Genomic DNA, 15197 nt, shown 5'->3' with positions numbered 1-15197 from the left:
AGGATAGATGATAGAGGAAAGTTCTACTTTTGAAAATGTATGTTTTTATTGATTTCAGAGAGAGGAAGGGAGAGGGAAAAAGAAACATCAATGATGAGAATCATTGATTGGCTGCCTCCTGCGCCCCCTACTGGGGATCCAGCCTGCAACACAGCCATGTGTCCTAACCTGGAATGGAACCCTGACCTCCTGCGTCATGTGTCAACACTCAAACACTGAGTCACACCAACCAGGCAGCAAAGTTCTGTTTTTACCGGTGTTTTTAAATTTTTTATGTTTTTATGAGTTTATTGAGCTAAGCGGACTAACATGTGTTGGGGAACAAGATCTCTAATGATTCATTAGCTGTCAATTTCAGCCTTAAAATATACAATTTCAGCCTTAAAATTAACAGTTACATTACTACTGTTTCCCACCGTTTGGAACACTTTCAAATATATTAAGAGATAGGGTCATCAGTAAAAGGCTTTTGTCTTTTTTTTTCTCTTGTGAATATTTTTATCACTATTTTTTTTTATTGTTTAAAGTATTACATGTGTCTCCTTTCCCCCGATTGACCCTCCCACTATACCCGCCTCCCAGGACAAGCCCCCACCACAGCAGTGTCCATGTCCATTGGTTATGCTAATATGCATACAAGCCCTTTGGTTGTTCTCTTACCCACCCCTTCTCCTGCCTTCTCTCTGAGGTTGGACTGTCTGTTCAGGGTTACATAGTCTCTGGATCTATTTTTGTTAATCAAATTATGCTGTTTGTTATATCCCACATACGAGTGAGATCATGTGATATTTATTTATCTTTCTCTGACTGGCTTATTTTGCTTAGCATAATGCTCTCCAGTTTCATCCATGCTATTGCAAATGGTAAAAGTTCCTGTTTTTTTTATAGCAGCGTAATATACCATTGTGTAGCTGTACGACAGTTTATTAATCTACTCATCTGCTGATGGGCACTTAGACTGTCTCCAAATCTTAGCTATTGTAAATTGTGCTGCTATGAACATAGGAGTGCATATGTCTTTTCTGATTGGCGTTTCTCTTGATCTATATTCCCTGAAGTGGGATTACTGGGATGAATGGGAATTCCATTTTTAATTTTTTGAGGAATCTCCTTTTTAAAAATATTTTAAAGCAAAACAAGTTTATAAGCAAGATTATTGATATTTTATTTATTTATTTATTTATTTATTTATTTATTTATGATTTATCTAACTTTAAAACAAAATACTTTGATAACATTTGTGAGGCTCATACTCCAGTTCTGTTCTCCAAGCTGTGTGACTCTGGCAAGTAACTTCAGCTCTCTGTTCTCCAGTTTTCCCATCTTTATAAGTTTGTGTTTTGTTTTGATTTAAGATTTTTAAATTGATTTTGAGAGAGCACAAAGGAGAGGGAGAGAGAGAGAAACATCAATGTGAGAATAATATATACATTGGCTAATTCCTATATATCCTCTACCTGGGATCAATGCTTGAACCTGGGCATGTGCCCTGACCAGGAATGAAACCAGCAACCTTTCTGTGTACGGAACAAGCCCAACCAAGCGGCCAGGGCCTGTTTCCCCATCTTTAAAATGGGAAGGATAATAACGGTACCCTACATGAGTTAACCCGAATAAAAAAACCTTCTAGGCACATAGGAAAATTTTAAAGGTTTTGCTGTTTCATTATTATTAATTGACAATGTTGTTATTAAATCACACCACACTATGAGTAGATGCTTGTATTGCCTCTGCCCTAAATGGAAGGAAGCGGAGACACAGACAGGTTAAGTAACTGGCTCCCAGTCCACAGCTAAGACTGGCAGATGCCATCTAGGCTACAGTAATCCGCAGAACAGTGCCCTGCGGACCAGCTGTGACTCTGTCTGTCCTTTTATTCACCCAACTCCCCCTTCCCTCCACACTGTCCAGCCTGAAGGAATCAGAATGAACAAAACGGTGGCCGTTAAGACATTGGATCCACAGAACCTGGGCCAGAGTGAGTCAGCGCAGGAGTGAGGGTGAGGCCTGGGTGGTGTGCAGGGTCTGGTGAAAGGAGGCTGGTGCTAAGGGTGTCTGTCTCCCATTCCACCACAGACGGTGTGCAGCGAGTGGAGGTCGAGGCTGCAGACCTCAGTGACCAAGTCCCTGACACAGAGTCGGAAACCAAGATCCTCCTGCAGGGTGAGATGCCCTTGGTCCAGCCCCCTGGGACCCTGGAAGGTGTGGGAGCCATGACCCCAAAAAGGGTGCCCGGTTCCATCGACTTCCGGGAATATTGAACCATGGCGCCTCTCTCCTTGTGTGCTAGAACCACCTCTCCTTGGTGTGTGTGCAGAAGGCTCTAGGCAGTTCTTAGCTTCTGCTGGTAAAGAAGCTTAAATGAGAAGTGGTAGAGTTCAAGAACAAAAATTCTGGAACTAATAGCCCAGGATAGGGGACTGTGGTGAGAAGGCATGGGAAGAAGGGAGCAAAGCACCTTGCAACCTCTGAGCTCGTAGGTTTGGGATAGAGACTATGGTTTCTTGATCTTTGATGAAGGCAAACAGTGGTACCTGTTTGGAAGAGTTGTTGGGAAATAAATGAGATAGTACATGGTGTTCTCTTAGAAGAGAGCTTGGCAAATGGCATTAAACATGATAGACGTATTCATGACCACTGGTCCTGGAATTATGTTACCACTGGTGGAGCATGAGGACCCCACAGTCACACGCCTCTAGCCGCCAGCTGTCCCTGACTCCCTCACTTTTGGCCCTGGCTGGTTGGAGCCCGGGAAGGCTGGGGCAGCCCCGGCCCTCTTCACCCCAAGGTGGGTCTCCTTGCCTGAACACCATCCTTCCTCCTGGCTGCAGGGACCCCAGTGGCCCAGATGGCAGAGGACGCCATTGATGGGGAGCGGCTGAAGCACCTCATTGTGACCCCCTCGGGCTGTGGAGAGCAGAACATGATCGGTGTGACGCCAACTGTCATTGCGGTGCACTACCTGGACCACACCGAGCAGTGGGACAAGTTTGGCATTGACAAGCGGCAGGAGGCCCTGGAACTCATCAAGAAGGGTATGTTCCCTTCCCCTATTGGAGGGAAACCCAATTTGAGGACCCTCTCTGAGCTCTTTCCTCCTCTTGAGGCCCCGCCCCTTCTCTGAGACCACCTGCTCTCCCCTCTTTGAGACAGTGGTCCCTCAGAGTTCCCTCTCCCACTGAACACCCCTGAGAGCCCTTCTCTCTCTGAACCCCCTCTCCTCTGAGAAGCCCTTACCCTACTCACTCTGAACCCTGCACCCTTTCAGAGTCCCTCCACCCTATAAGCTCCCCTCCCCTTCAGACATTCCTGCTGATCCTGAGTCCCCTCTTTCCTCTCTGAACCTCACTTTCCTCCTTCACAGAATCCTCGTTCCCTCTCTAAGCCTCTTTCCTTCCTGGCATACCCACACCAGCCACTGCCTCCACTTAGCCCTCGCTCCCTCTGTGATTCTTCTCTCTTCCTTGCAGGGTACACACAGCAACTGGCCTTCAGACAACCCAACAAGGCCTTTGCAGCCTTCCTGCATATGAAGCCTAGCACCTGGTGAGCCTGCCCATCCTTGGCCCTGCACTCCCTCAGCAGGGCCTGGGCCCTGGCCTGTGGTGATCTAGGCTGGCCTCCCCCACACTGCCCTGTGCTTCTGTGCCCCTCCCCCTTCAGAGTCAAGGTGACCATTAGCTGAGTGACCTACCATCACTGAGCACTGCCTACAAGCCATATTGGGTTCTGAGACCTGGCATGGGAAACTGGGCACACCTGAGCAGGGCCGGCCCTCTCTGCTCCTTGTTTGGCTGGGATAGCAGTCTCTGGATCCAGAGCCAATTGGCTCATGCTCTGTGCCCACCCCCAGGCTGACAGCCTACGTGGTCAAGGTCTTCTCTCTGGCTGCCAACCTCATAGCCATTGACTCCGAAGTCCTCTGTGGGGCTGTCAAGTGGTTGATCCTGGAGAAGCAGAGGCCTGATGGAGTCTTCCAGGAGGATGGGCCTGTGATACACCAAGAAATGATTGTAAGAGGCTGGGATTCAGGGCAGGTTGGGGGAGAGGAGTGCCTGAGTGCCCCAGCATGGACAGGAGACAGGGTCCATCTGCCATTTGCCCAATTCCCAGCATGGGATGGACAGAGAAATAAAGGAGCCACGATGGTCACTTCTCCTTTGCAAAAACCAGAGATCTCAGAGTCCAGTGCAAAATGAAAGTTCCCTAGCCCTCCATTGCTTTGAAAAAAAACCCCAAACCAAAACCTGAGAAGTCCTTAGAATTGTAGTTCTCAAAGTCAGGTCTCCAGGCCAATAGCATCAGCATCAGCTGCAAGTTGGTTAGATATGGACATTCTTGGGCTGAATCCCAGATGAATGAATCAGAAACTTTGGTGGTGGGGCCTAGGAATTGTGGTTTTCATAACCCCTGCCTCCAGGTAATGCTGATGTGTGCTCAAATGAGCGAACCACGGCTTCAGCCTGACCTTTCGGGCTTCCAGCCTCACAGCCTTCCCTCTCCACACTCCATCTGTACTGCCTGGCGCCTTGCTCCCGGGCACAGAGCCTTTGCACATGCTATTCCCACTGCCTGGCATGTTACCACTGCCCCCTTGAAGGTTGAGTCCTTCTCACTCTTCAGATTGTGGCTCCACCTGTCATCCCTCAGGGACACCTTTCCAATTGCCCTGAACAAGACACACCCCAACTCTCCATTCTCACTGCACAGAACTCATCAGTTTGTAATGATCTATCTGTTGACAAGCTGGTTGGCTCAAGCCTGTCTCCCTATGAGATGGGGAGCTCCATGAGGGCTGGGGCCATCTTACCCACAACACCAGCAACATTTACAGAATGAGTGAGTGAATGAATGACTACTAGAGTATGGCCCTCCTGTGAGACACTGAGGAGAGACCAACCCCTGCCCTGCCCTGCACCGCTTATCCTACAGGTGGGGGGAGGGGAGTTGGCATGAGGGGCACACGAGTGACCCCATTCTTACTTCCTGCTCCATACTCTAGGGTGGCTACAGGCATGCAGAGGAGAAAGATGTGTCCCTCACAGCCTTTGTTCTCATCGCGCTACAGGAGGCTAAAGATATTTGTGAGGGACAAGTCAATGTAAGTGTGACCTTCCCCCACCCCAACCACTCCTATGCAGGCACAGCCATTGTGGAGGTTCTGTAATTGTGGCATCTTCTTTGTCCTGGGATTTTGAGAGTTGGTTGCTTGACCTTTAGCTTTCCAAGTGGGGGACTCCAGAATCCCATCTTCATCAGCTGTTTCTCCCTCCTCATGACTCCAGAAAAGAGAGGAAGGAGAGGACGGCTGTGACCTTTAAGACCCAGGGGAACCCAGGCCTTTCTGGTTCAAACTTGCAGATTTGAAAGAAATCTTGGTAGAAATGAGACAGCTCTGGAGGACAGATCTAAATTTAGATCATAACTCTCAGGCACTTGCCCTTCCTGGACCTCAGTGTGTGCATCTGTAAAATGAGTATAATAATTTTTGTATTTTTAAAGGACTCTCTAAGTTTTAGATATAACACATGTATGAGCTACATTATGCAAAAACACAGGGTGGGGGGAAAGTAGGTTTATCGTTGAGTATGCATAACTCAGAATTTATTGTCTTATTATTCATTAGTTATTGTATTGTTTTATGTACAAACAACTATAAACCTACTTTTGCCCCACCCTGTAGATGGTGGAATTATTTTAAGAATCTAAAAATTTTTCAAGTGCAAGGATGAAAGGAATCTTGGGGGATTCAACCAGGGTGCTTTGTTCCTCTTTCCTGTCCTTCATGCCCATTTTGCCCAATAATTCAGCTTTCCTGCCACCCCGCCTACCTGGCAGGACATAATTGCCTTCCTTGGGAAAATTCCTAGACTGAGGCTAGATCTTCCAAGATTCTCAGGAAAGGATTCTGATTGGCTCACCCTGGATCAATGAGCTGAGACCAGGCAGTAGGTCCTCCTGGGCAAATATGACTGTTCCACTGTGGCCATGTCAGTGACAGGAAGGAGAAGCTTCTACAAAAGTCAAGGGTGGATATAAGAGAACAGAGGGCAGGCAATAGGATTAGTTTCTATTACAACTTAGTGACATTTTCTCCTACAACACAGCACCCTTGTAGCGGAGGATGGTGTAGGCTGTGGAACTAGGCTGCTGGGGTTCAAATAAAGAGCTTGCTGGAATTAGCTTGATAAAACCACTGGTTAGTATTCCAGGAATATTGCAAGTTTATTGTTGAACGCAACCATTATTAAATTTTAAAGTAGATAAACTTAGCTTTAAATAAATTAAACTAAACACTACACATAAACACAGAGGTAATAGCCCTGGCCAGGTAGCTCAGTTGGTTGGAGCATCATCCCATTATGCCAAGGTGCAGTTTGATCTCCAGTTGGGGCACATACAAGAAATAACCAATGAATATATAGATAGGTGGAACAACAAATTGATCCCTCTTCCTCTCGACACTTCTCTCTCTCTCCCTAAAAATAAATTAAGAAAAACAACAACAACAAAGGTAGTAAACCCTCACAACTCATCATTTCTTAATTATTTTACTACCTTTTCTCATTATCCATGCTCTTGAGGTTATCTGTGTCTGTCATACCTATATGGTAGACATACTACATAATCTCTTCCAGTTCTACAGTCAGTGACTCCATGCTGGTAGATTGAAATCATCCATGGTTGTATTTACACTATAAAAATCAGCAAACTCTACAAAGCAGATCTGCTTCTGCACCTCATCAAGGGTCTCAGTATTCTCAGGTGTGCAGTAGGGTGATGATGAAAATAAAACCTACGTCATAGAATTTTGAGATGAAATGAGTGGATATGTGACTAGCATATAGTAAGTGTTAGCTACAATGATGATGATTAGATAATAGGTGGACCCAGTGGTGTGCTAACCCTGGGTTTCTATTTAGGGCATCTATTTCCCAACCTGTGTTAAGGAATGTCACACCGGTAGCTTGAAATTTGCCATGGCGGAGGTATTTACATCACAGTCACTGGCAATCAATAAACCAGCTTCCCTATCCCCCACCTCTTGCCCTGACTACACAACTGGTTATGAAATATTTACTAGCACACCATTGGTATACAGACTGCACCAGGAACATGATAGATACTCAGTAACAGCAGTGCACAGTGGCTAACCTGTCTGAGGAACCCTTAAAAATAGACAAATCCAAGACAAATATGTACCAAGGCAAGAAACATTGTACCCAGGAAGTGGTGATTATGTGATCCTTGCCAGCTCTCTGGGGCAGCAGTGCCCACCTGCCAGAGTATCCAATCTTTTTCTCATAGAGCCTTGAGGGCAGCATCAATAAGGCCGGAGAATTCCTTCAAGCACGCTACGAGAACTTGAAGAGACCATATGCTGTGGCCATCGCTGGCTATGCCCTGGCCCAGCTGGGCAAGCTGGAGGGCCCTCTCCTCGACAAATTTCTGAAAGCAGCCACAGGTGAGAAGCAGCCTGGCAGGGTAAGGAAAGATATGTGGTGGGAGGGTGAGGGTGGCCATCTTAAACGGGGCTGCATGGCTCCAAGCTGAGCTGGGATGAGTGAAAAGTCCTCATTGAAAGTAACACAAAAGGTCCATTGCATGATTCAACAAATATCTTTGAGTACTTGCTATGACATAGGGAGAAAGGACATGGGCTCTGACATCAGACAGATTCAAGTTCAAAATCAAATCACCCTCAGCCACATTCTCATTGTTTGATCTTGTACAATCCACATTGTGTATAAAACGATACCGACATCACAAGATTGGTGCGAAGATTAAATGAGTGATGCAGGTAGAAGAAGGTCTAGCACATACCCGTGTTTCCCCGAAAATAAGACATCCTCCGAAAATAAGACCTAGCACATGGAAAGATAAGACATCCCCTGAAAGTAAGACCTAGCACAACTTTGGGAGAAAAAATTAATATAAGACACTGTCTTATTTTCTGGGAAACAGGGTAGTAAGAGATCTATCACTGATGTTATTGCCTTTAGTATTATTATTAACACTAGAGATCTGGTGCATGAAAATTCATGCACTGGACAGGGGGTCCTTCAGCCCGGCCTGTCCCTTTCACAATCCGGAAGTCCTCAGAAGTGGGAGGTGACCTAGGCCATCAGGGGAAGGCCACACCCCCATCACACTGCTGCTGCTGCCACTGCTGGCAGCGTAAGCCTCAGCTGACCCTGGTTATCTGATCCTCAGGCCTGTCCTGGATGGTGGGGCAGCTGCCATCCAAGTCTTGGTTGCACATTGGGCCTGCCCTGTGCCACTAGGCAGCTAACATTTGAGGCTTGCCTGTATCTTGGCTGGCCCTGCTTGCTTGAGCCTCAGTTATTGGGGAGTGCAGGAAGACTCAAGGCCTCTGGTGGGGCTGAAGGGACTCCAGCAACAGGCCCTCCACCCTTTTACCTTCTACCCCTGCCCCTCGTGGATGCCACCATCTTGTGACAGCATGATGGTAAATTTGCATTTTACTTCTTTTTATACAGGATTACCATTATTTTAAGGGTTATTAGGATTAGATAAGATAATGACATAAGAATTTTAGCACAATAAGTAGCACATCATGAACACTTAATCATCATGACATCAGGTTTATGCTCATCTCTTTAACATATCTGAGTGTGTACTGAAGTAGTTTCACACACAGAAGTTGGTCTCTTGTTGTGTAAGAAACAGCGCAGTGTGGTGTCCCAAGTTGGTGGACAGCTCTCCCCTCTACAGTGATGCAGGGATCCAGGCTCTATCTTCTCATGGCTCTGCCACCTCAGGGCCTCAGAATCCCTTCTCTTACAGCAGAAAAGGAAACAGTAAGAAAGACTGTGCAAGGGAGGTAGACCAGTCATGAAGGAGCTGGTCAATTGCTCTGCACATTGCATCAGCCAGAGTTCAGTTATGTGGCCATTCCTACCTGCAAAGGCCTCTGGGAGATATAGTCCAACTCTGTGCCCAGGAAGAGGAGGAAATGGTCCTTGGTGACAGTCTCTATCATAAGTACTTCCTTAGGCACTTGGGGCATCACAGTGAATATGGCACAGTCCCTGGCATCATGGCCTCACATTCCAGTTGAGGAAAGAAACAAGTTAATAGATTTCTGTAGAGCATCATAGTGCTGGGACAGGAGAAGTACAGGATGCTCTCAGAGACAGAAGGAAGGGTTTCACTCTATCTTGGGTGCCATTGAAGCTGCATTGTGCAGGTGGATAAGAATTAGCCAGTGGTAGGTGGTGGAAAAGGTGCTCCAAGATGGGAGAATGGGATATGCAAAGTCTCAGAAGTAAGAATGAGCATGGCAAACTTAGGGAATCAGCTCCCATAGGTCAGAGGGGCTTCAGTTCAGAATTCAAATAGAAGAGTGAGGTTGATGAGGGAAGAGAGTAAGGCAAAAACCAGCAGTCTTAAAGCCACAAATGCGAGCCAGGACACCTGAACATGACAAGGTCTCCTACAAGTCTTTTTCCTGAGCTTTCTCTGAACTACTTCCAGGCTGGACAGAGCAGTGAGCAAGGGGGCTGCTGTTCTCTCTTGTAGATAAGAACCGCTGGGAGGAGCCTGGCCAGAAGCTCTACAATGTGGAGGCCACATCCTATGCCCTGTTGGCTCTGCTGCTGCTCAAAGACTTTGACTCTGTACCTCCTGTCGTGCGCTGGCTCAATGAGCAGAGATACTACGGAGGTGGCTATGGCTCTACCCAGGTAAGTGGTCCCACATCCCCCAGACAAATGCATCCTTACCTCTTCTGGTCTGACTGGCCTCCCTGATAAGATGCTGAGACTAAGAAAGGCAGTTGATTGGAATGAAGTTGAAAAATCAGGTTTTTGTTTTATTTTTGTTGTAAATCTATCTATAGATTCTAGAATAAATTCTGGATGCCCAAGTTGTGTTTTGAGCCCCCTTTCCCTCATAATGTCCAGATCACGTTCTCAAAGCCCAGGTTTAGGGGTGAGTCTCTCTCTGATGGGTTATAGACCATGTTTTCAGTTCTACCAGACTCCCCATCTTATCCTGTTCCCCTGGTGGGTTCTAAACCAATTCTCAATTATTACAGGGAATCACCAAGTCCATCTCTCCCTCTGGTGGGTTCTAGACCATGCACTCAGTTCCATGAGACTCCCAGTGTTATCTTGTCTCACTGTGGGTTCTAAACCATGTTCTAAGTTTTCTAGAGTATTATCAAAGCCTGCATCTCTCCCTGCTGGGCTCTAGACCCATGGTTTCTGCAACCTCAAGTCTAGCAACCTCAGGCTTCAGTTTGATCCCCTTTTTTCTCTGGTGGCATTCTCAGATAAAACAAAACAAAACAAAACAAAACAAAACAAAACATCCTCATCCAAGGATATGTTTATTGAGTTGAGAGAGAGAAGAAGGGAGAGAGAGAAAAAAACAATTGATGTGAGAGATGTGAGAGAGAAACATGGATGTGTTGCTTCCCATATGTGCCTTGACCTGGGATGAAACCTGCAAACCTTTCGTGCATGGGGCGATGATTCAACCAACTGAGCCACCTGTCATTTTTAGATTCTAAGTTATATGCTCACTATCCCCAAGCTCCAACTTTATTATTTACTCACAAATGGGATCTAGATACATGTCTCCAAATCCCTGTATTAGACCCTTCTCTGGATGGGTCAAGACCACATTCTCAGTGATGCTAGACCTTCAGTCATCATTTTTTCTTTTGGTAGCATTTGTTGGCACATTTTTATTGCATTTATTTATTTATCTTTTAAATATATATTTTTTATTGTTGATAGTACTACACATATCTTCGTCATTCCCCTCGCCCGGTTCCTTCTCCTCTCAGCCCCTACCACCCACCCCCAAGTCTTCACTACTTTATAGCCAGTGTCCATGGGCTAGGCATATTAGACCTCCAGTGTTACACCTGCATTTTCTTGTGTATTTAGAGGTGCTCAGTGTCTCCACACTCTGGTGTAAGCCTCTGTACCCTGGCGAATTCTAGGAGATGTCCTCAGTATCTAATGACTCAGAGTCTTAGCGTGGTGCCCTCTGGTCTCTTCTAGGTCACAGTCTTAGTGCCAGCAAGCCCTAGACTAAGTCTCTCTCACTGAGAGTTCTAGAACATGTCCTCAGCATATAACAACCTCCAATCTTATCCTCACAGCCTCTGGTGCATTTTAGGCCTCGGCCTCAGTGGCCCAGCTCGAAGCTGAAACTTTTCATCCTCCAGCAGGTTCTGACCGCTTTCTCAGTTTCTCAAATCACCCTCTTTTTCTCTCATGGATTCTAGGCCACTTTCATGGTGTTCCAAGCCTTGGCCCAATACCAGAGGGATGTCCCTGACCATGAGGATCTGAATCTGGATGTGTCCATTAACCTGCCCAGCCGCAGCTCCCCGGTCACACACCGCATCCTCTGGGAATCTGCTAGCCTCCTGCGATCAGAAACGGTACAGCTGCTTGGCCAAACCCTTGTCACTATCATCCTCCATGCCAGTCAGAGTCTGCAGGAGGCAGGAAGGAGGGAAGATGACCATTGCATCCAGGGGAAGGCTGGCTCCTAACAACTTCTCTTCTCTCCCCACTCCCTGCAGACCAAGGAAAATGAGGACTTCACATTAACAGCTAAAGGGAAAGGACAAGGCACCTTGTCGGTAAGGACAGGAGCCCACACCTGCTTTGCTCACCATCTTCTCTCAGCCCCGCTGCCCCAGAGGGACCATCTCCTTCCCAAGTCAAGTTTGCTGACACCTCGTCTCCCCTCCCATCTCTCCAGGTGGTGACAATGTACCATGCCAAGGTCAAAGGAGGAGCCCCTTGCAAGAAGTTCAGTCTCAGGGTTAATCTATTACCAGCCCCTGAAGGTAGAAGGAATAAAGACCCTATCCGTCACCCTTCCCTCACTGCCACTGTAGTGTATGCCCCACTCCTGAATCAGGACCCAGCCTCATCCTTCTGTCTTCTATGTTTCTAGTGAAGAAACCTCAGGATGCCAAGAGCACCATGTTACTCAGCATCTGTGCCAGGTAAGAGATGGGTCACTGTGGTTCATCTCATTCATCCCTCTCTCTAGCAAGACTTCCTGTAAATAACATCTAAGGTACCTACCACTCTCTGGGCATGTGTTGTGTGCGTAGTGCTGTGCTGAGTCCCCTCGAGGAGGTAGACAACATGGCATGGTGGTGTGAGACTAAGCTGTGACCACATAAGCTGAGACTGTGAGAAGTGATGTTGATGATCAACGAGGGAGATTACAATTGTTACAGGAATTCTACATTACTATTATTTTAAAATTTTTATTTCTTTCAGAGAGGAAGGGAGAGGGAAAGAGAGATAGAAATATCAAAGATGAGAATCAATGATTGGCTGCCTCCTGTACACCTTATACTAGGGATAGAGCCCTCAACCAGGGGTTGTGCCCTGACCAGGAATTGAACTGTGACCTCCTGGCTGAACCAGATTGGCTGGCCTTTATATTATTATTTTTTTAATTACAACATTGAAAACTCTTATATAGGCAGTTATAAAAGTATAGAGTAAGACAAGTTTTTGTTTGTTTGTTTTTTGTTGTTGTTGTTGTTGTTGTTGTTTTAGTGCACTGTAATTTAAAAGGTCAGAACATTGTGCCCTAGCTGGTTTGGCTCAGTGGATGAAACTTTGGCCTGTAGATTAAAGGGTCCCAGGTTAGATTCCAACCAAGGGCACATAATTGGGTTGCACAACTCCCCTCCCCACCCCCCCAGTAGGGAGTGTGCAGGAGACAACCAATAAATTATTCTCTCTCATCATTGATGTTTCTATCTTACCTCTCTCTTCCTCTCTGAAATCAAGTAAAAAGAATCATGTCAGAACATTGAGACTGAAGTTAGTTTTGATTTTTTGTGAAGCCCTTATCCAACACCCTGTGGTTTGAACAATGCCTCCATTCTTCTCTGCAGTAGTTACGATATGGAGCCAGCATCTGCTCTGTGACACTGTGAAGTGTCGTGTTCTCTTCTAAGTTTAGGGTATCTTCCCACATATAATCCCCTGAGCTTTCGATGTCATCAGGTATTTAAGAGTTCCTTCACAGTGAAGTGTTCTGCCAGTGTCACTTCCTCTGGGACATCATTTTTGGCCACAACCACTTTCTTCATTGATGTTGATGCCCTTGCCTTCACTAAGTGCCTCTGGCCCCATGGTGCTCTCTCCAAGGGCAGCGGGTCCACATTCCCACAACTGCTGTTTCTTCTCTGGCTCCATTTAGGTGCTGCTGAAATTTCACTCTCAGTGTTACCACTGTCATTTCTGTGCTGCCCTTCCATCTTTGCTGGAGTTTCCCTTTCAATTGTCCATTTTTGTAAAATCTCACATGTTTTTTCTGTTGTTGTTGTTGTTGGGTTTTTTTGTTTCGTTTTGTTGTTGTTTTTTTTATTGAGAGAGAAGGAAGTAACACAGCCACACACATTATTGAATGATGGGTGCTTAGTGACCCATCACTGACAGACTTTGAAAGAAGTGATGTGATTGGTTATTGATTGTAATGCTCATTTGCTTACGTAGTGATGGGTAGACTGAAGAGCTGACAACTAGGTTTGTCCGTTAGTCATTTACTCATTAATATATTGTGGTATTGAGATTAGACCATGTTGCCGAGGAACTGGTATTATCAAACTAGACCGAGATAATGGAATCATGCAGTGAGACCTGCCTGTACTCTTGTCTTCATTTTCCAGAAGAACTGGGGCCCAAAGAGGTGAAGTGACTCATCAAATGTCACATAGAGCTGGGATGTGAACCCATGTAGTTGGGCTTTAGAGGCTGAGCAGTTCGTCGCCTTAACCATCACACACCTTTCCTTTATTCCCCTTGGGAGGGTTTTCCTAAGATCTGACATCCTCTGTGCTGCTGTGTGGGAACCAGAATCAGTCACTGATCAGGCCCCCTTGTCAGACACTGACCGCACCCCCCCCCCCCTGGATAACCCCACTTGGGACTTAAACCCTCTCTCCCTGCCCCATCCAGGTACCTGGGAGACCAGGATGCCACTATGTCCATCCTGGATATATCCATGATGACTGGCTTTGCTCCTGACACTAATGACCTCAAGCAGGTGTGAAAATCCTGGGCTCAGGGGCTATGATTAGTGGGAAGGAACCTGGGGTCTGGAAGAGGCTGAGGGAAGGAAGGGATTTTCACAAGCTCTTCCCTCCTCCAGCTGACCAGTGGCACTGACAGGTACATCTCAAAGTTCGAGTTGGACAACAAGGCCTTCACCAACAAGAACACCCTTATCATCTACCTGAACACGGTGAGGCTTCCATTGGGACCTTGACCCATAGGTCGCTGGCCTTTTCCTTCTCTATTGGTCTTTGTCTTAGAGTCCTCTGCTTGATCTATTCTTTCTAGAAGAAAAGAGGATTGGTTGTGCATGAGATGGGTTTTAAATTTTTTTTTTCATTTTCATATTTGTACTTTAAATTTTTATGGAATCCCAACCTTACAGAGCAATGGTAGAACAGTATAAAAAGTTCCATATAAGGAACTGTTTGACATTGAAATTGGGCCTCAAAAGAACTGTTGGTCCAGAAAGAAACTCACTACAGACTGATTCATATGCCTTTCAGCATAACAATTATGGCTTATCTCATTTTTTATTCTTATAAGTATATTTCCAGTAAGACATGATCTCAGTCATCTAGGGGAAATGGTGAACAACATAGACTGATGAACAAGAACAGACCCAGAGATAAGGAGCCATGGGTCAGACTGTTGGACCTCAAAGGGAGGATGGGGAAAAAAGGGAGAGATCAACCAAAGAACTTATGTGCATACATATGAGCCTAACCAGTGGTCAAGGACAATAGGGAAGTGGGGGCATGAGTGGGGAGGGGTGGAGGTTTGGAATGGGGGTTGAGGACAAATATGGGATACCTTAATTAATAAAGAAATTTAAAAATTTTTCCATATACTCTTTACCCAGATTCATTAAGTATTAGCAATTTTCTCCAAATATATGTCTATCACATATACATATATGGATGTCTTCTTTCTTTCTTTCTTTCTTTCTTTCTTTCTTTCTTTCTTTCCTTTCTTCCTTCCTTCCTTCCTTCCTTCCTTCCTTCCTTCCTTCCTTCCTTCCTTCCTCCCTTTTTTCCTTTCTCATTTATTTTCCCAGCTTTATTGAGATATAACTGGCATATGACACTGTGTAAGTTTAAGGCATACAATGCAATGATTAGATAC

General features: G+C 45.9%; 1 protein-coding gene across 4 annotated transcripts in view; it reads left to right on the top strand.

The window, feature by feature from the left end:
- Positions 1 to 15197, top strand: part of LOC311623470 (complement C3-like) — a gene marked incomplete at its 3' end in the record, with an annotated part of 113448 nt that overhangs the window by 19976 nt on the left and 78275 nt on the right. For all 4 annotated transcript variants that reach the window (XM_084885504.1, XM_084885505.1, XM_084885506.1 and 1 more), the window contains exons 22-35: positions 1912 to 1978; positions 2077 to 2163; positions 2832 to 3035; positions 3471 to 3546; positions 3854 to 4013; positions 5003 to 5101; positions 7309 to 7465; positions 9544 to 9707; positions 11264 to 11422; positions 11567 to 11626; positions 11749 to 11836; positions 11947 to 11998; positions 13977 to 14064; positions 14170 to 14262. In XM_084885504.1, coding sequence (XP_084741630.1) covers positions 1912 to 1978; positions 2077 to 2163; positions 2832 to 3035; positions 3471 to 3546; positions 3854 to 4013; positions 5003 to 5101; positions 7309 to 7465; positions 9544 to 9707; positions 11264 to 11422; positions 11567 to 11626; positions 11749 to 11836; positions 11947 to 11998; positions 13977 to 14064; positions 14170 to 14262 — 1554 coding nt within the window. The remainder of the gene's footprint in view (positions 1 to 1911; positions 1979 to 2076; positions 2164 to 2831; positions 3036 to 3470; positions 3547 to 3853; positions 4014 to 5002; positions 5102 to 7308; positions 7466 to 9543; positions 9708 to 11263; positions 11423 to 11566; positions 11627 to 11748; positions 11837 to 11946; positions 11999 to 13976; positions 14065 to 14169; positions 14263 to 15197) is intronic.

This window comes from Pipistrellus hanaki (genome assembly GCF_964339955.1).
Source record: "Pipistrellus hanaki genome assembly, chromosome: 5".
NCBI lineage: Eukaryota > Metazoa > Chordata > Mammalia > Chiroptera > Vespertilionidae > Pipistrellus > Pipistrellus hanaki.
The sequence above is the reverse complement of the archived record's forward strand: the minus strand, read 5'-3'. Positions and strand labels throughout refer to the sequence as shown.